Source organism: Alosa sapidissima, chromosome 16, assembly GCF_018492685.1.
Source record: "Alosa sapidissima isolate fAloSap1 chromosome 16, fAloSap1.pri, whole genome shotgun sequence".
Lineage (NCBI taxonomy): Eukaryota > Metazoa > Chordata > Actinopteri > Clupeiformes > Clupeidae > Alosa > Alosa sapidissima.
The window spans coordinates 1,098,784-1,120,190 of record NC_055972.1 but is presented as its reverse complement, the minus strand read 5'-3'; the positions used below and the strand labels follow the sequence as shown (position 1 = coordinate 1,120,190).

The window sequence follows — 21,407 nt, the reverse complement described above, 5'->3', positions numbered from 1 at the left end:
CCACGGTCGTAAATGCAGTGTTCCAGGCTGAAACTTAGGCTACAAAGAAAGCGGAGACTTTCCATAGTCTTCCCAAGGATTCAAAAGTTAGAGGGGCATGGATAATGTTTTTCTACCAGAAGATCCCTGCAAAGTTTGACACTCCGTTATTAATTTGCAAAACATTTCACCGAAGGCAGTTTTCAAAACCTTGGACAGTTTAAAGATGGATTTGCTAAGCTGCTATTACTGAAACAAGGGGCTGTTTCGACCGCAAGGTCATCACAACCGCATGCTGTAAGTATTATTTTGTCGCTAAGCAGTTATGCTAACGTGTATCTAGCAAGTAGAATGTGTGATTTAGTTCATTGCCAAGGCTATTTAATTTTCCTGTGTGTCATTCGGATAAAACCTGTGTTGTCATGTTAACCTACATTTTACTATGCATGTTTGTCGATCTCTGACAGGTTATGTTCTCAGCAAGATAGCTAACTGAAGCGGAGTAACACGATAGTTTGATTGCTAAGCTGTAATATAACCCACATAAGTTATTGACGTCAGAAGTGGAAACAACTTCACCTTATCAATTCAAATGATATCTAGTCGATATGTTGAAAACTGTGTTGTCTAAGTTTCTCCTTGGCTGTCTATGTACAGACTTGCCAAACAATTTGTAAGTTTAATAAAAATATACTTTTTTATTACAAACAACAAATCAAAATGTGCAACAGTATAGGCACTAAAAATAACTTATCGATTCACACACAACAGGCTGTCTTAGACCTGATGCTACTGGTGTCAAAATAATCATCAGTACTGTAAACAAAGCACAATGTTCAGGGCCATACAATTTGTTTATTGTACAGTATACAGCCTACAATGCACTGTATTACAGTATCCAATATAAGTCCTCTTTCTTGTCCTCTTCGAGATCATCAAAGACCCTCTTCCTGATTGGGATGCCGTCCAGCGGATTCCTGTGCCCCAAGACTTGTGTGCTCAGCTTGACAGACCTTCCATGGAGGATGCTGTTGCTGAACATAAGTCACGGTTCAGTCGACAAGGGGTCTGAATCCAACGTACTGCCCTGAAGTATTCGGACGCTCCCTCCATATGCGTAGCACCACACACGAGGGGATCATGACACGGACGCTTCTTCTAAGGAAACCCCAGCTCCTGCTCACAAAAGACCTGTAGGCCAAGTCACTTCATTGCCTGCAACGAGAACAGGGTGGAAAAGCACATTTTTTACTATATAGATAGATAGATACTTTATTGATCCCCAGGGGAAATTCAAGGTCTCAGCAGCATACATACAACACATTCTTTAACAGCAGAAGAGTAATTAAAGTATATAATATAAAAACACAACTAAGCAGTAAGGACAGTAGAAGATAAAACATTTTTTACATTAGAGTATCACTGGACGATTGTTGAAAAAAAAAATAGTTTGTCATTTTGTGGTGTTGATCAAACTGTGTTTTTGCAATATGCTGAACCAATAATGAATGTGTATTGGTTTAAAAATATTTTATTTATATACTGTAACTGCTAACACTTGTATCAGATTGTACTCACCTTTCCATCCCTCTGATTCTCAAACGGCCATGGTCAGCTCTGTAAATATTCATTGCATTTTGCAGAGAATAAATATAGAGGCACAACGGATCGAGGCCATTATAGTCATTCAGGTCAGCTCCTCAGGAACCTGGGCCATTCTTTTCATAACCTGTAAAAACAAACATAATTTCCCTGCTGTCATTTCGTAATTTTGAATGAGCAGGAAGCACACAGTAGCTTAAGTAAATGTCTCCAGTTTTAGTTACCAGAGTTATAAGATCACATATTAAGCTACTACATGGAAAGAAGGTAATAATCTCAATCAGATGTCAGCAGGATAGTTACAAGATTACATTAGACCTACTGACTGTACCTACTGTATTTTAAACAGTGATATTTATAGGATTTCTTATCATTGTACTCTACTCCAGGTACGTAAATTGCCCCTTGGGGATAAATAAAAGTGTTTTTGAATTGACACAAACGAGAGTAGGCCTAGTAATATTTTCGTTGACCTCGTTTCACTTCAGCCATAGGCTACAAACTGCACAGAGCTCCTGCCCAGCTAACTGGACGTCCCGTTGTAAGATCATACATTACTACATGGAAAGAAGGTAAAACTCCCGATAATCAGATGACTTAATCAGCAGGATAGCAGTTACACGAGTACATTAGACCTACTGACACAAACGTAATATTTTCATTGACGCGAGCAGTAGGCTACTCGTTTCACTTCAGCCATATAGCCTACAAACTGCACAGAGCTCCTGCCCAGCTAACTGGACGTCCTGTTGTAAGATCGCATATTACCACTACAATAATGTATGTAACTCCTAATCAGATGACCTATTCAGCAGGAGAATATACTTAACTGACTAAAACAAGTAGCAGCTACTTTCCTTGCAAGCAGCACTCCTTTCACTACAGCATAGCCTGAACTGCCCACGACTGGCTACGAACTTTTCAGCTAGCTTCTAACTGGACATCTTGACAAAAATTGCACAAGGGTACAAGTTGTAAAACATTTGTTTGTGCAAATTAACTTATGTTGCTTACAATGCTAAAAACGAACCTAATACAATGTTTAGCTTAGTCTACGACACTAACATGCGAGTATTACAGCTAGCTAACTGGGCTACGTGTGGCAAACTCAAGTAAATGACAAAACTTACCACTCTGAAGTAGTCATTTCCAATCTATGGGCGACTGGTTGCTCCTCTATTTTAGATTCTTCCTCTGATTCAGGGTCAAATATGCTGTTCAACAACCTATGTCTTCTTCTTCTTCTTCGTTCGATTAATGGCGGGTCATATCTTTCGTTATATACCGCCACCTACTGAGGTACTGAGGAATATATATACCAATACCACATCTGCCACTAGGATCTTTAGAACCATCAGTGAATATTCTTAGATACCCATAATAGTTGTTCATATAATTTAGACAGGCATCAGTGAAGCTTTGTTTGGTAGGATGTTCATGCTTTTCTGCTAATAAATCAACATTAACTTTTGGATCAGGAAGTAGCCATGGGGGAATGCAGATTAATGCTAATGCTGGGCCATACTTGAGGTCTCTTAAACTATAGTCATTGACTAAACTGTTAATGCTCCAACCAAATCCACAGGACTTCTTTGAGTATTCCCAGCAATCATCTAGTACAGACATAGAAGGGTTGTTGAAACTTCCCTTTAACCTGACCCAGTAAGTCAAACATAATTGATCAAATCTTAAATTAATAGGGGCTTCCTTAGCTTCTACTAATAAAGCACTAGTAGGGGTTGATTTAAATGCGCCTAAGGCAAGTCTTAAGGCCTTATATTGTATTCTCTCAATTTTCATGAGAGAACTCTTACATGCGGAACTGTATACTATGCTGCCATAATCAATAGATGATCTTATCAGTGCTTTATACATGTTAATCAAGGACTGTCTGTCAGCTCCCCAATTATGCCCACTAACCATTCCCTAAAGATTAATTACCTTTTTACATTTCGTTTCAATATACTCAATGTGATTTTTCCATATAAGTTTGGAATCCAACCATACTCCCCAAGTATTTAAATGTTTCACTTATCTCCAGTTGCTGATTATATAGTAGATATTTATGGTATTCATGAATTTTCTTCCTAGTAAAATACATCACCTGTGATTTTTGAACAGAAAATGTAAAGCCCCAGTCAACTCCCCATTGTTCAAGACTGTTAATATCCTTTCTCCTGTTAATATCCTTTCCCCTTCTCCAAATGACAGCATCATCTGCATATAGTAGACCATCATAGTTATCCCCCAGATTCTCATAAATATCATTAATCATTATGTTGAACAGAATGGGACTGATAGCACTTCCCTGAGGAATACCATTTTCGACAATGCATTCTGCAGATACTGCATCACCAACTTTGACTCTAATGGAGCGTTGAGAAAGAAAATCAAGTATGTAATTATACATTTTCCCATTAATACCTAGCTTTTTTAACTTAATCAATAGACCTTCTCTCCACATTGTGTCATAGGCTTTTTCAATATCCAAAAAGACTGCAATCATTACTTCTTTCATAATTAGTGCTTTTTCAATTTCATTACATAGCTTAACCAAAGCATCCATGGTAGACTTGCACCTCCTAAATCCTGTTTGATATCCCTTTAGAGGGTTGATATATTCTAAGAAATAATTTAATCTCACTACTATGAGTTTTTCCATCAATTTACCCAAATGTGAAGTGAGTGCAATAGGCCTATAATTTCCTGGGCTAGTTGCATCTTTACCTGGTTTAGGGAATGGTAGAATTGTTGCCCCTTTCCAAATGGTTGGTAAATTAACACCTATGTCTCCATAGTATTTCCACCTTGGCTGTTTCAGGGAGTGCTGTCGGCCATGTTTACGTCTTTGCTCCGGAGCTTTGCTCGTTGTAAACCAACCAATCAGCACGCAGTTCATCTAAATATTCATGAGCATACCATAAAAGGAAGAAAACCTCTCGTTTCATTCTAGGGCTTTTAACCAGGCTTGCATTAGGGCGCATAGAACAGCACATATGCCATTTTCAGCCCAACCAATGTTACACACCCTATTCAGAGACCTTAAAGACCAGCACAATTCTATCACCCCTTTAACACACACATACTTACATTGTATGTATATTCAGTAGTCAGTAGCCTATATATATATATATATATATATATATATATATATATATATATATATATATGTGCATGTGAAGTTATTCAGTTAAGGCCTAAACGGCCACCCATATTTGTATCAACTACTAGACTAATAGGTCATCTACCAGAGTGGTGTTTAAATATTAGCATACTCTGGCCCGCCATCTATTGGCTAACAAAAGTATTGGCCCGCTTCCACAGTTATGCCGACTGTAAAAGTGCCGAGCTGCCGCGCCTACATACACCAACTCAGCGACGTTGGGCTACTAAGGGGAAAACAAACTCCGAGTGGAATCATTGCTCGTTTGCTTCGCAGAGGACTGCCCGTAATTTTGGTGATAGGCTACTTTGTGGTAAGTCTGACGTTAGCAAGAAATAAACTTTGAAATGTGATGGCATGGCACAGTTATTGTCCTTAAAATGTTTAGCTGCAGTGGTTTTCAAACTATCCATACGCTTGCTAGCAAAATAGATTAGATTATTCTTCCGTAATTCAGGCTGTCAATAATATTTAGCCTACACCTACATCGGGCAGGCTTTTTGTGGCGGTCTACATCATCGCCAAGTTGAATTGGCATTTCTGAATGTGTAGGCTGCCTACTTATGACGGCGAAGTTAGGGTCATCGGGCAATGAAACAATAGGCCTACTGACCTGGACGAGGGAGAGGGCAATATTCCGAGAACAAACTCAACTCAGCCTCCCCTAGACTTCTAAACGCGGACATTCTCTAACATTGTAAAGTCACAAATGTGCGAGAAAATAAAGCCAGAAATGTACGAGAAAAGAAGAAATAGTGCTTCACAATGAATCACATGTCACAATGTCCTCAACAAGTTCACGGGGAGGTTATATTCATTTATTCAAACATTAGCCTACACAGGATTAGGCAAGAGATCATTCAGGCGCCGTGACATTTACATTTACTTTCAGCTTTGTTCTCACTCCTAAGTTTCGTTTTCTCTCAGAAATAGTCTAGGCTCTGGGTAGTTTGTTCTCATACTGCCACCTACAGCTCAATACATTTAACAGCATGGGTAAATGGGTGACTAAAACAAGTTACAATTCTTACCTGTGCAGTGTTTCCCATACATTGACTAATCTGTGGCGGGGCGCCACGAAATAAAAATCGGCCACCACACATAAATATTCTATGTTTAACTTAATTTAAATTAAATATAAGATCAAATCCTTGCATTGCCATTGAGCTGCGCTTTTTACGCACGCAGCCTTTCCATGCCCCGCCCCGCTCTCTCTTGTAGCCCGCTGCCCCTCCTCTGCATGTGCATTTAACAAAATATTCACGATTGTTGAAGGATTGTTGTTGCCACATAGAAGCATTGCATAAAAGACGTCTGGCTAAATTACTATTAAATCCGCTCAGCATCGTGACCATGCTGCGCAAATTTGTTCAAAACTGCTGCATTGAAGTTAACTCTGCTAAGATCTTATCACAACATAGTAGGCTATATTGAAGAGACTAAACTAAGTTAAGTTATGCAATCAAGCAGTATCTCAAAGCTAACGTTAGAATACTGTTTGGATGTCGAATTTAGCATGCTTAGCCTACTTACAGCTGCTTGTCAATTTCGTTGAAGGACTCATTTTATTGACTCTGACACTGAATGTTTGCAAAATCCCGATGTAAATGGAAAAGTGTTTTCCAAAATCCAAAAGTGCTTGTCCCAAGGAGAAGTACGAACCTTTATTTTAACTATGTAGAAAACGTTATGAATTGCATCCACACATTAGCAGCCTTTAAACTGTGTTACAATTGCAATTTGCAAGGGTTCCCTCACGAACGTCTTAAAGTGACGTTGTCCAAGTCAGCTACCGCCACAAATTGAATCCAATTCTGTAGGAAACACTGCTGTGTGAAGTTGATGAAAATATGAATAAAAGTATTTTGATTCGTTTGTTCAAATGTAGGTGATGATGGGGTGCAGGTTGACCCCATCACTAAACAGGCTAAAGTTTAATATGGCTGGATGGGTCACTAAACAGGTTAAAGTTTAATATCCTTAAGACGTTTGTGCACAATCACGCACAAACAAATCACAATACTTTTATTCATATTTTCATCATATGAGGTCCCAACACACAGGTCTAATACCTACATGGCATGATTTTGCAAGCCATACCGAACGACTGCACTAGCTAGCCTACCTTATGATCCAGCCTATTGATATAGGCCTATAATCCACACAGCCTGTAGATTGAATCCAGATATGCCTACATTAGAAGTTACAGCCTTGAGGAACATTTCAGGGTTCCTCACTATTCTCACAGTAGAGGAACCTTTTCAGATCCGAAAGGTTCCACTGGGAACTTAGTAGCGGGGAACGGTAGGCCTACTATTGAATTAACATGATTACATTTTAAAAAAAAATAAAAATCAAATAACCCATCTGATATCACCCTTGTTAAAGTTAGCAACATATTTTTTTTAACTTTGCAATCTGAAAGACACACGAGATTGTTGTATTGCCATTCTTTTTGTTTTATAAAATAAATGTTTGACTTAGGGCTGTGCGATATGGGAAAAAATGATTATCCCGATACATTTTCTCAATTTCACGATATACGATACATATCTCGATATTTTGAAATCTCCTTTAAAGGACCCCATGAAATCACACTTTTACCCTTTACTGTTTTCACTACAATCCCTGCAGATTATATACCATTCTTGGTTAACTTCACAGGTGGTATCCATCCAAAACATTTTATATTTTCATAGTGATTAACCACATTTAAATTGACATAAGACTATTTCTTTTAAGACTATTTGTTTATTCAAACAAAGCAGAAACAAAATTACAACAAATATGAAATAGAACTGAACAGAATTCAAACTGCAATAAACTAAAGTGTAGGGATGAGCATCGTTAAGAAATTATCGATATTGATGCCATAGAGTCTGCTTATCGATGCGATTCCATATCGATTCCTGTACCATTTGCTGAACACTTATAGGATGGCTTTGAGAGTTGTTGGCTTTGAATGTCTAATTCAAAGTGATTTTAGAGCAGTGGTCCCCAAACTACGAACCGCCACCTCATTTTGGGTGGCCCCCCAAAACATGTCCGTGGTATATAGCAACCGGCCCGCACGGGAGTACGACATCGTCAAACTATAACCTCCGCAATTTCCCCCATTCATTCTCTATGGCGAGTCTTAACAGTACACATGTAATACTCTTTTTGTCCACTGGTGGTTGTTTTGGCGCTGTTTCGCGTTTGCCATCAAAAACAGAATAAAATGTAGGCCTATCTGCAAACAATGTAAGAGGCCTATGCTGACTGCATCAGTGCTCAAAGTATTCTAAAAGTTTATAAATGAATTGTTAATAACTAACTAACTAACTTATATTCAAGTCATATTTCTGGGACTTTCTGGGATAATTATTTTTATTTGTATTTTATTTGTTATTTGTTATTTTTAAAAATAATATAAAGGCTTAAAGTGGTCAACTTTTTGATAAATATACACCTAATAAGGTAGACAAGTGAGATACAGACTATTTTCAAAAGATGTATTTCATCATTTGGAGAAAAATTTGAAAAAATGAAAAAAATCTGCATCTTGTTTCATTATTGAAGAGTTCAACAAAACATTGTCATTGTCACTCAAGTATTAATCCTCACCACTGTCACTGTCTTTTTAAAGCAACACCAAAGCACTTTTCCTCTGTCGCACACACGCTATTTGTTTGTTCAGCACTGACTTTGGAAATAACTATGTCCACAGACAAGGTAGAGCAGTGGTCTCCAACACGGTGCCCGCGGGCACCAGGTAGCCCGCGGGACGGCTATGAGGCGCCCCCAGCGCACTTTCTAAAAATAGCCAACAGGTCGCCTGCAGATCACGCTCTAAAAACACACTCCATTGTGAAGTTTTCAATAGATATTTAAGTCTAGACCAGAACCATTTTAAGAATGTATGTAGCCATACATCTGTAACATTAAATTGATATTGGTTATACCTTACAAATTGTAGCTGCGTTAAATTTTAGCCTTTGGCGGAGCGCATACACGCTGCTCGCATGCATAGACAGTAAAGGGGGAAAAAACGTGCTCGTCTGGTGTAGCCAATGGAAGCATATCTTTGCAAAAGTTCTGTGGCCATTCCATGTTCGTCAAATACGGTTCTTGCATGATTGTTCAAGGACTGAAAAACAATTGCTTTAGCTCACAGGCCTTTTCTCCTCCGTTGGCAACTGCCGTATAATAGCGCTGAAAATGTTGTAGCATGCATGACTGAGCAGGACTGTGCATTACCCTTTTTTGTCAGATCATGGATCATTTCAGGTGTGCAATAACTTTAAAAGGAGTTTTCATATGTTAAAGGGCGATTACTATTGAAATGTTAAAACCGAATTGTCCACTGAAATCAGAACTTAAACAACCCCTGAATTCATAATGGTGGGTGGGTATAAATTGGGTACAAATTGTAACCCAAATTATTAATTGCACAAAAAGATAGATTAGATTCCCCATGCAAACTTTGAAATGAAAAAACTGAACAAAAATGTTGGTAGTGTTGCATAGGTTATTGATATTAAATTTGAAAATACAGTTGCTTAATATATAAAGACGTATAGGCCTGCACAATATTGATAATTTAAAAGTAAAAATCACTTAGGCCTATTATTTAGGAGGACTACCCTCGCAAAAAAGGGGTGAGGGTATGTTTGTTTTAAATGAGTAGCCCTCCATATGATTTCGGGTCTTCAGGTAGCCCTCATTCCCAAAAAGGTTGGAGACCCCTGAGGTAGAGTATATTGCATGATTTTATGAAAGTATGATGTATTGCGACATCAGAAGGAAGTCAAATTTGTAGTTTCTTATGTCTCATTCCATCGAACTACAGATCTGCTTGCATAGTGCGGTTATAGCCGATTGAGGGTCGCAAAGCGAATGCAGAAGTGCCGTTCACCCTTGTTACGAGTTGATGAACCACTGAAACGATTTTGGAAACATTATTTTAAGGTACAAAAAACTCTTTGGTGTTGCTTTAATATTGGTGCACATCTCCTCAGAGCCTTTACACCTGCAAAATTGCGTGAATTGTAAGTTGTTACTCTTGCAAGAACACCTTATACTGCATTGGCTGGCAAGACAACAACACTTCACAAGTTCCAGAACAGCCTCTGGTGCTGGTGGAAGTTTTGACAGAACAGGAGCCCATTGCCCATCAACAATTTGTCTCCATCCCAGTGATAGTGAGTCAAGAATCTTTGGACCAGGCACTGTAGCTTGTGCCTAAACATTTGCTTGCTTGTGTGCTCTCAGAATTTCAATTTCAATTTAATTTCACTTATAGAGCGTCAAAACATTACCCATGTCTCATGGCGCTTTACAGAGTGTTAAACATTCAGACAGAGCCCATGAGTTCCATGAGGAAAAACTCCCAAGAATTGGAGATACACATAAGATGAAACCTCAAGCAGATCCACGACTCAAGGGCCTGACCCATCTGCCTGGGGTCAGTTACAGGACAGTAAGGTCTATACAGAGAATAGAACATGATATTTAAAGCCACCTGAGGTGTATGTTACAAAGTGGTTAGATGGTTACATAACCAGTATGATAATGCATGAATCCTATTTAGTGTTAAGTTCAAATAGTCCAGCGTAGGGGATGAATTGTCCATAGGGATTAGGAGTTGTCATCGGGCAAGTAGTGGGTCGCTAGGCTGCGCGGGCAGGAATCCGAGCATGGGGACAGCAACAGGCGATGGTAGGGCAATCATAGGGATGGGATTTCCCTAGTTCCCAGGGAGTTTTTCCACTCCCTGGTTGGGTTTTAGAGTTTTAAGCATGTTCCACTGAAGGGCTTTAGCTGTTTGAAAACCATGTTTTGAGGAGCTGACACAAATTTCTCACATCCAGCTAACACGTCTGGAGATGGATGAGGACCTACTACAAGCCTACAAAGTGTGTTAATGACACCATCATGACTTAATTGACTTGAAACAGAAACCTTTCCTTTCCCACAGGATAAACAGTAAATGGTGGGACAAACGGTTGACTTTCAATTTCCTAATGGGATACAATAGGATACCCCGATAGGTCCACCGACTCTATACATGATGTGATTGGCCTGACCGAAGTTTGGTTTTTCCACCTCACAAGCCAACGGAGAGTTGCTAGAGTGTGGGGCAGCCGTGGCCCACTGGTTAGCACTCTGGACTTGTAACCGGAGGGTTGCCGGTTCGAGCCCCGACCTCACTGTGTGTTCACTGTGTGTTGTTTGTGTTTCACTAATTCACTGATTGGGTTAAATGCAGAGACCAAATTTCCCTCACGGGATCAAAAAAGTATATATACTTATACTTAGACTACCCTGGCTGCAAATTACATTTCCTGCCGCTAGGGTGCGTCAAGATTTCTAGGCTGAGATGTATCTTTTGTTAGCCTAGAAATCTAGACGCGCCCCTAGCGGCAGCAAATTACATTTGCTGTCAGGGCTAGTCTAGCAACTCTCCGTTGGCTTGTGAGCTCCAGAAATCGAAACTCAATCAGGCCAATGCAATTGTGTATAGAGTCGTTAGGTGGGCTTAACATAATGATTGATGGCAGAGTTGCAACAGTTTGGCTTGAATTCCCTGCTACTTGAAAACAAATAAGATGGATGTTGCTGTTGGCGAACAGTTTGACACGAGTTAAGCTTTTATTAAGTTGGCAAACGTTTGAACTAGCCAACTAGCTCCGCTGGTGGGAAACGCATGGGACTCATAGCGCTGCCGCTGTCCTATTGCGTGCAGAGGGAATTTTGCCATCAGACCACATTTCGTTGTCTTCATACTTGTACTCTGCAATGACAATAAAGTTGAATCTAATCTAATCTAATCTAATCTATTGTGGTGAGTGCAGAACATTACTTTAATTCAAATGATTATTAGGTTATGTGAAGGAAACTTTTAATCAGTCAATGTGTTTTTCCGGGTATGCCAATAAATAGCATAATGGTGGTTACACCCATCACTGGTTGATAATCATGACATCTCATGTCACCCATGGTCATATTTATTACCTAAGCCATTCAATTTTATTAGAAAATGTATGTATATAATGATAATACCAACATATATCCATTTAAAATGTTTAAAAATGAAATTTTTTGCTATTTCTGGTGATGTATCAGCCTGATTTTGGACCTGTGCAGTCTGGGAAAAAATTGGAAACAGGTAGTTTTGCAAACTATAGGGTCTGAAGAAGTGAAAAAACATAATTTGCAAAAATCTATATGAAATGTTCCAAACACCTTTTTTTGCTACATATCGCCCTGCTCTAATATGCAGCACAGCAAATTAAAATTTAATCCACTACTTAACCAAACTTAACCTTAACCAAACCAAAGCTTGACTGAAACATTGTAAAACCATTGACTTGTTTTAAATTAATTAAGAGACAAGTCCTCCTCGCATGATCCTGCTGAAAACTGCTGGTTTTATCTCAAGCAAGCACGTATTATGAACGCATGTTTTTTTTATGTAGGCTAACCAGTCGCCGACATTCAAAAAATATGCGGTTATATTTCACAAACGCTGGCAAGCAAGCTGCTGACAGATATTACAGGTATTATAACTTAGATATTTTCTTCCCTATAGGCTAGGCCAGCAACACACGCTGGAAAGATGCAAAGATCAACTAAACATGTATTTCCTCCTGATTTACGTTTGTTTTCTTTTTCTGTCAGTCCGTGGTTCCTTCATAAATTGCGCAGCAACTTATCAGACGAGTGACAGAAGCACTACACATAATTCGACCAGCAGTCTTCCCGTCCATAGTTTGTGAAACGATGCTGCATCCGAGCAAATATTCTAGATGCCCAGCGCAACTCCAAAAAGGAGGACAAATGAGCGTCCGGCTTGAGGCTGCGCCGGACAGGGCTTTTAAAACCCATATGTCCGGGCCGGCCTAAATTCGAACGTATGGCCACCCTATTGCTAACTGGCTCTTAGGAACAAGCTGTTCGTCCATTTTAAACTCATAGTTCGCTTTAGGTCGCACTGTCTAGGCCGGTGTTCGCGCTGCAAATCAAAAGAAACTAGAAGATGAAGTTTCCTCCCTTTCGGAACTACAGGTCACGCGGGAGTTTGTGAGTGTGTGACGCGAGTGTTTTTTTTTTTTTTACCCCTCAGTCACTCACGTTACTGCCTGAGGGAGAGGGAGAGGGAGAGGGAGAGGGAGAAAGCTACCGGAGATTGTCTTAAACACGAAACCAGGGCAAGTCTCAGCTGCCTGAGGGAGAGGGAGAGGGAGAGGGAGAAAGCTACCGGAGATTGTTTTAAACACGAAACCAGGGCAAGTCTCAGCTGCCGCTTGAAAAATGTATGACAATAAAATACTCGATACATACGATATACTAATTTTATATATCTCACAAATCTATTTCGGAGATATATCGAGTATATTCTATATATATCGCACAGCCCTAGTTTGACTAACTATGAACTGGCCAATATCAGCAGGGACTGATTGAGTCAACAGTGAAGGGCATGTTTGTGCCCACAGGTCACCTGTCTTTTGGTGTGTTGGTTTCAGGTCATTATGACTTCAGAGTTCTGATTTACTCCACATGATCATGTCACCAAAATGTATTAAAATAATCTATCTACAACTACTCTTCAGTCCACTATTGAATGTGTTTTATACCATTGAATGAAGGTGTCTCAAGGTATCTAAGATGAGTCATTGTTTGTCTACCTTAATATTAAATGTGTTAGTCTATCTCATGAGACGTGTTAGGCTAATATTAGATGAATTATTATTCGTCTACCTTAATATTAGATGCTTTAGTCCAGGGGTGGGCAAACTGTGGCCCGCGGGCCGGATCCGGCCTGCCAAGCACTTTCATCCGGCCCACCGAGCATTTCATTTGGTTATCAGGCTGCTCGCTATTTTTTTCCTGCGATAGACGACATTGGTTAGCTTTACTACAAACTGCTTTTCACTCTTTTTAGAGAATGTTTACAATGTCAATGTCAACATTATGTTACAGATGATGGGCCTACTCGTTGTTATCTCCTTTGCAGCTGATCTAACTTGAACGTTCTGCTCCTCCATTTAATTGGGAACGCGTCTGAGCGCTCACGAGAGGGAGAGAGAGAGCGGCAGGTTTGATTGTTCATTGTTGATAATTCATATCTGCTTCTTATAAGAAACTTTTAAAAGTTTCTTATAAGAAGCAAACGTCTACCGACCATTTATAAACTGTGAGAGGGCACAGCCATAGCTACAGCAGAAGCCATAGCGGAGCTGGCAGAAGATCATTGAGAACTAAACATGAATTGTTCTTAAAGTGAGAGTGCACAATTTATTAATTTGTTAAACATCATCAAATTAGTAGCATTTTTAAGGAATTAATATTTTAAAACAAAATTACTTTTGATACTAAATGATGGGCTTAAAAAATATTTTTTTGTGTGTGTGTGTTTGGGGGCGGGGGTTGGGTTGCTGCCCGTAGGCCAATTTTCAAAACCCAATGTGGCCCTTGAGCCAAAATTTTGCCCACCCCTGCTTTAGTCAATCTCACGAGACGTGTTAAAGGTTGTATCAGCGATGGCGGGGTAATGTCACTCTGTTGACGTTCAAATAAAACAGAGAGCTAGCTCGCTACTCCCTCCCGTGCAATTGCAGTCGGTTATTGGTTGGAACACTTTATTTTGCCTTTGAGTGGTTGGCAACACAGCAGATTTGAGTGGTTGGCAGCTAGCGGATCGTTAGGAAAGATTAGATGAATGTGATCATTTAATGTTTGAGCCTTTTTTGGGCTTGCAATCGCTGATACAACCTTTAAGATTAGATGCTTCAGTCTATCTCATGAGACCTGTTAATATTAGATGATTTAATCTCATGAGACGTGTTGTGTGGTTGACGTGGCCCTCTTTGTTGTTTGTCTTTCTGTTGTGTTTTGTGCTGTTAGTTGTTTTTGGATGCATGCCTTGTCCTGTTGAGTTCCCACACCATTGTACCAAGGCCATAATTAGTCCTGTGCATTACTCTGCATTGTATTGATCTTCAGCTCTATCTGTGCTGCCTTATCCGTTTTAAGGGAGATCCTTTATATCCACCATTTCTCTAGAATATACTTGTTATATAAATAATTGCTATTCTCTGCTCATCTGCTTAATATCTGTATCCATTAGTTGATTTAATTCGTGTGGAATTGATTCCCACACCACAGTCAAGACAGTCCTGCACAATATTGAGCATATTTTGGTGACAGACTTGTCAATCCAGCACAGTAATTGGTAAGTGTATTGGTGACAGACTTGAGGAGTAACGTGTAAACTCTTTTCAACTAAACTTGTCTTGTTTTCTTTTTTCATGAGAGGGGCGACCACCATGGCTGAAAGGGAGGATTTTGACAATGGCTGGGACTTCATCAGTGACCTTGAGGTGAAGGCCGTGAGGGAGTTCAGTGAATCCCTGGAGACCCAGAACATCACATCAGCCGTTCAAAGGATCCAGACTTACTTCCGGGACCTGGACGAGGTGTTGCTGAACATTGCGGTCACGGGGGAGTCCGGGTCTGGCAAATCCTCATTTGTGAATGCCCTCCGGGGCTTGGGGGATGAGGAGGAGATGTCCGCTCCAACTGGAGTGGTGGAGACCACCACAGAGCCAACGGCCTACCCCCACCCCAAGTACCCGAACGTCATCTTGTGGGACTTGCCAGGGGTTGGGACACAGAATTTTAAGGCAGACACATATCTCGAGCAGGTTGAGTTTGACAGATATGACTTTTTCATCATCATTGCATCAGAGCGTTTTAGAAGCAGCAATGTTGACCTGGCCACTCAAATCCAGAAGATGAAGAAGAAGTTCTACTTTGTGCGCTCGAAGATTGACGTGGACGTTCAGGCCGAGAAAAGGAGGAAGAGCTTCGATCAAAAGTTGGTTCTTGATCGAATAAGACAGGACTGCATTCAGGGTAAGAACTCCAAAAACTTCAAGGGTTAGAATGCATTTGACCAGAGTAATCTCCTATCAGGTGCTATACAGGAAAAGGCTACCCCAGAAAATATACAGACCTGATTCTCTGGACATTCTCTGGACTTCCTAAACAACTTAAGACAAAAAAAAACATGCAGTTTGGTTCTATAGATGGAAATTGTTCTAGACAACCCAACAATGTTCCTAGATGTGTAAATGTAAATGTAAAGAAATGTAAATCAGGTTTAGGCCAAGTATTTGATCTCTGCATTTATCCCATCTGTGAATTAGTGAAACAAACAGAGCACACAGTGAACACTCTGGGCCAGATGTACTAATGCTTTTACGCCCATTTCAGACGTATTTGTTTCGCAATGTGCATGTAAAATCATTGCGAGGTATGTACAAACAGGCCCCAATGATGTAAAAGCGCAAACTGCCTGTCGCGGGAGCTGAAAGTGGCAGATTGCGATTGTCATGTCATGCATATGCATTCATGGGAGGATCCAGGGGAAAGTGGGAGTTTAGCGTAAAAAGATGGGAGGGGAAGAGTAAAGAGCGCCTAGTTATGTATTCCGCGGTATGTACAAAGACTGCTCCTGAAAGCGCACGTCTATTCTGCGCCTAAATACTTCCGCCTTGTAAAAACAGGTGTTAATCCACATTGCAGTTCAATGTGTCAATAAGAGAACCTTTCAAAGACAACAGAATCGCTATTTAGAACACCAGTTTTTGTGGTGAAAGTATTTGTACTACCAAAAGCAACCTTAATTTTCGTCGGGGCTAGGCTATACTAAACAGTGAAGAGGTGTGGCTAGGCTATACTAAACAGTGAAGAGGCGTGGCTAGGCTATACTCAACAGTGAAGAGGCGGAGCTAGGCTATACTCAACAGTGAAGAGGCGTGGCTAGGCGTGGCTATACTCAGCAGTGAAGAGGTGGGGCTAAGATATACTCAACAGTGAAGAGGCGGGGCTAAGATATACTGGAGTGGCCAGGAATTAATTAGTCTTTCCAGCAATTGTATCTTCTTAGCAGAAACTTTTGTCCAGAGCAACTTACAATGACATCAATAAACAATAAATTAACGTTCAAATCAGTTTAAAGGTCCCATGTGTAATGTCCACCAAAAAATCAATTCATACTCCACATTCCATAAAAGATGGGGGCAGTATACCTCCAGAAAGTGAGTTGGTCTACCCTAGAGTAACAACCGAGACACGTGTATTGCAGTTTGGCTGGCAGTTATGTTGCCCGCATACCGCCTCCCATGGCCGAAACTGGTATTATGACACCTGTCGGGCTGTGGCTAGTAATTTAGCATGCTAATTCAGGTTAGGGATCGACCAATTATCGGCCGGGCCGATTATTAGGGCCGATATTTAGCATTTTTATAATAATTGGTATCAGTCATTTTTTCCACCGATAAGCCGATACTAAATTGGATAAAGAATGAAACGCGCTACTTTGTCTGTAAAGCGTCTCTCACTCCCTGCATTTGCTACTCTGTGGTCGAGAGCACTGTCCCGCCCACTACACCGTCTGATTTGTTAGTTAGCACGAATGCAGCCAATCAGGATCGAAGACTGAACACGGAGAAAGTTTAGAATTTTCACTGAGGCTTACTGTAGACTGGGCTTCAGCCAGAGAGGGTTAAAGCGGAGCAGTAATCAAGGATTTTTGCTTCAGCTGTACGGAGCTATTTTTCGAAGGTAAGGAAGGTAGGCCTACCTTACATTGCTGAAGTTGCAATGAATCACAATCATCTACTACACTGAAGTTACAAAAACACCACTTTGTAAGCTATTGTCTCTTTGATCCGGATCAATAAGTAGCCTAAAGCACCCACCTCCTTCATTTAGCGAATTCCCGATTGATGCATGTTAGTGATAGCCTACCGTTTACTAGTTAGCCTACAAACTCGGGTGCTGCGCGTCGGGAGTTCTTTGCATCCGCCTCGTCCATTAATTGTGAATAACGGAACACCTCGGCGGACGTTATTCCTTAGGCCTACATAGTAGTCCTAAATTATGCGATAGCGAATGTCAAAAAGTCTAGTTGCTGCTTTTTGACGGACTGTCAGAAAAGACTACAGGCACCCAGGGTCAGACCTGAGCTGGCAATTACGTGCCTTTTAGGCTCACAGAAGTGTAGCTTATAGCCTACATATGGACACAAATTGCATGCTTAAATAGCCTAAGAACTATTTTAAAACTGTTTTGTTAAACTATTCAACCATAACACTTCTCACTATTCAGCCATCACACATGCACCTCTTCCTCTCCCTTTCCCTCTCTCATGCACTCACATACACGATGGCATAGCATCCTCTTTGTGACAGGTCCCTTACAAGCACATAGCCCATTGTGTATGCCTATGGAAATAATTGCTATCAGTCAGCTCTTGGATTAACATGATACACAGGATTTACACTTGTGATGCAAGTTGATAGACAATTGTGTATCAAAAGAAGAAAGAAAAGTTAGCATAATTAAATGCTTTTGAATGAAAATTTTCAGCATATCGCCATAGTCTACTATCTACCCCCCTTTTTGAAAACTGAAATATCGGTTTTACATATCGGTTATCGGCCTCCTGTTTTGGTAATAATTGATATCGGTATCGGCCCTGAAAAAACTATATCGGTCGATCCCTAATTCAGGTTGATGTCTATGCAGCACTATACCTTGTCATTTCTTTAATGACATCATCACCCTTATTTCTTCTCATTCTTTTGATGCGTGTAACTCATTTTTGGGATATTATTATTATAATTCTTACACATGGCACCTTTAAGGTAAAGTCATATAACCTAAAAATAGAAAAATACCAATGACAGTAACAGACTAAATAAACTCAGTTGAACATGTTTTTAGATCTCCAGATCAAGTACTGTAGTGAATATTCTCCATCCTGTAAGTTGGCCTGTAATCATGTTCCCTCTTTAAGGGCTGGTGAAGAATGGTGTGGATCATCCTGCAGTCTTCCTCATCTCCAGCTATGAACTTGGCAACTATGACATCAATGCCCTGCAGGACACTATGGAGAAGGAGTTGCCTGACCACAAGCGTGACATGCTTCTACTTGCTCTGCCTAACGTCACCATGAAGATCCACCAGAAGAAGAGAGAAGCTCTAGGGGCTAGAGTGTGGAAGATGGCTTTGTTGTCTGCAGGCATAGCAGCAGTTCCAATCCCAGGCCTCTCTATCTGTACCGATGTGGCAATACTGGTGACAGAAATCAAGGAGTACTACCAGGCCTTCGGTTTGGATGAGGAATCCTTGGAGAACCTCTCCAGTCAGATGGAGGTGCCGGTGGAGGAGTTTAGGGCTTGTCTCAAGTCTCCTCTGAGTAAGGAGATCAGTGCTGATGTGGTGGTGAAGATGCTGACCAAGGCGGCAGGAGCGGGTATGATGGTAGCTGGGCACGTTTTCAACATGTTGCCCCTGCTGGGCTCTTTGCCTGCCGGGGCTTTGTCTTTTGCCTCCACCAAACTCATGCTGGAGAGCTGCCTCAAAGAGCTGGCTGCTGATGCACAGAGTGTCCTGATGAGGGCGCTGCAAACTGAAGTTTGAGTAACTACAAGTGGACTCACAGCAACGCACAGATGTAGAGTGATTTTAACTGTGGCTTCATGCTCCTTTATACATGATATAATGAGTTTATGTAACAATGTATAGTCTATTGTATGCTTATGTCACGTGTTTCTTGGTGTTTTATGCCCCCAACGTTGTCTTCAAGGCATGGGTTGGGGTTAGGAAAAGGGTTGGGGTTAGGGTTAGGGTAAGGTGTTTTAAAGTCGACGGTGGCAGCGCTGCCTGGAAGACGACGTTGGGGGCATAAAACAGCATCGAGCAGGTCACGTGGTCGCCATTTTGAGCATTTTCTGTGCGAAAACAAGGGTTTGGTGGTAGACATGCTGCTGCGCTACATTCACTTACAATGTTTTTACAGTTTGTGATGCTTTGACAACAATGCTGATGGCTTGGATGAAAAACTTTGTGTCTTTAATATTAATGTTCACAATGATGGATATCAAAACATGGGCTAATGAAGGAAATCGGATCCTGAGATCAGTATAACAGGATATATTAATAGGATAGAGGGCTACATCATCACCTATATAAAAGGGTAGAGAACGATTGGTGTGCTATCTCAAAATATGGTACAGCATCTCGCTATATTTTGGCAGTCCACTGTATCTTTTGGGCACCAAAACTAGTAATTAGTTCCGTTGCAGGTAAGTAATTAGCTATTAGTCTAATTACTCACAGAAACTTTCAGAACTTCTGAACCTCCAAAGCATCATGATCATGCAGAAAATACTGAAAATGACGACCGTGTGCCTTGAGCATATAACAGTACTTTGGGAAACACTAGTAAACAGCTTTATCACTCTTCATAAGCATTTATAAGAGGTTTATAACAGTACTTTGGGAAACACTAGTAAACAGCTTTATCACTCTTCATAAGCATTTATAAGAGGTTTATAACAGTGCTTTGTATGTTGAAGCTTTACAGTACTTCCAAGTAAACAATGAAAGTCATACAAGCTCTGCCTTCAGTATCGTAGAGGTTTCAGAAGTTCAGAAGTGTTAATGTTTACACAGTAATAGTGTTGGAAGGTTGTGCCAATCATGTCAAACTCCACCTGTGTTCAACTCTCATCCAACCCAGGTGAAGAGGTGGGTCTATTAGATTGTTCACTGTGGGAATGTCAAGTACTCAGGGGTGGGGTGATTAAAAACATGTGATTTGTCTTCTTTTGATGTTTATTCATTTCTGAAATGTGTGATTTGGTCATATAGATTCTCCATAAAAAAGAGAATTTGATCACAAAAAAGGGGATGGGTGGAGCCATGAGTTCACCCTGTGGGTGGAGCCAATATGGGTGGGTGGAGCCATGAGTTCACCCTGTGGGTGGAGCCATGAGTTCACCCTGTGGGAACCATGGAGGTATTATATATAACTGGAGAGAGTGACTAAGTCCCGCCCTCCATACAAATGAATGGTGGAGGCTAGGCTAGTAAATCCGGCCAATTCATAGTCAACGCCATCTTGAACACTGGGGTTCGGATCCAGCGCCAGTCGGCTCTGACCATGCACCAAGTTCCAAAGCTGGAAATGACGCATGGACCAACGTCGATTTTTATTGAATATTCTGTAAAAAGAGAGTCGTCCTCCAGTAAGAGGGTGACGACAATGCACATACATTGCTTGCCACGTAACAAGAAGAAAAAGTTGCTCGGGAACGCGCATGGAGTTCGAAAATGAAAGATAACGCATAGAACGGCCAGCCTGAGCGGACAATTACGTCCCCAACTCATCTAAAATGTAGTGTCTGGAAATACTTTGGGTTGTACACCGCAGATGGTAAAGTAACCCTTAAAGAGAATGTAGTCTGCGGACTCAGCAAAAAACAGTTTACTTACGCATCCACAACATCCAATTTTCGCGCTCACCTGTCGAGTTACCATCCAAATGAGGCAGCGGAGTCGGAGGCACAGACGGCCAGAGCATCGCCAGGCAGCCATGTATGATCGCACACTTTCCGTAAATCCTCAAATTATGTCCGGGGTCTGCTATTTGCTTAGCCTGGTATGTTTGGGGCAGGATTGTATGCGAGGCAGAGCTTTATTTCTTACATTGTGCGTTTTATTGTAAGACGTGTGTTTCGTTTGGAGCGGCATACCAGGCTATCAAAAGCAGACGATTTTCGGTTTGGTTTGGGATTTAATTTACTTTAAGACTGTTTTATTA

At 40.8% G+C, this 21,407-nt stretch overlaps 1 protein-coding gene and 1 long non-coding RNA gene across 3 annotated transcripts; one reads left to right on the top strand and one right to left on the bottom strand.

Moving 5' to 3' along the window:
• Positions 1-814: 814 nt before the first annotated feature.
• LOC121685685 lies at positions 815-2,821 on the bottom strand. The gene is made up of 3 exons (XR_006023407.1): positions 2,712-2,821; positions 1,558-1,708; positions 815-1,194 (listed from the first exon to the last, which is right to left on the bottom strand). It is a non-coding gene; the product is annotated as an uncharacterized LOC121685685 (long non-coding RNA).
• Positions 2,822-4,932: 2,111 nt separating this feature from the next.
• LOC121685675 (interferon-inducible GTPase 5-like) lies at positions 4,933-20,407 on the top strand. Of its 2 annotated transcripts, none has more exons than XM_042066334.1 (4): positions 4,933-5,057; positions 15,045-15,646; positions 18,597-20,065; positions 20,133-20,407. In XM_042066334.1, exons 2-3 carry the CDS (start codon positions 15,058-15,060, stop codon positions 19,220-19,222), a joined length of 1,215 nt encoding a protein of 404 aa, XP_041922268.1. In that variant the 5' UTR covers positions 4,933-5,057; positions 15,045-15,057; the 3' UTR covers positions 19,223-20,065; positions 20,133-20,407. The 2 variants fall into 2 exon arrangements, with proteins under 2 accessions (XP_041922268.1, XP_041922269.1); XM_042066335.1 differs by lacking the exon at positions 4,933-5,057 and adding an exon at positions 14,425-14,963 and having other exon boundaries at positions 15,047-15,646.
• The last annotated feature ends 1,000 nt before the right edge of the window (positions 20,408-21,407 follow it).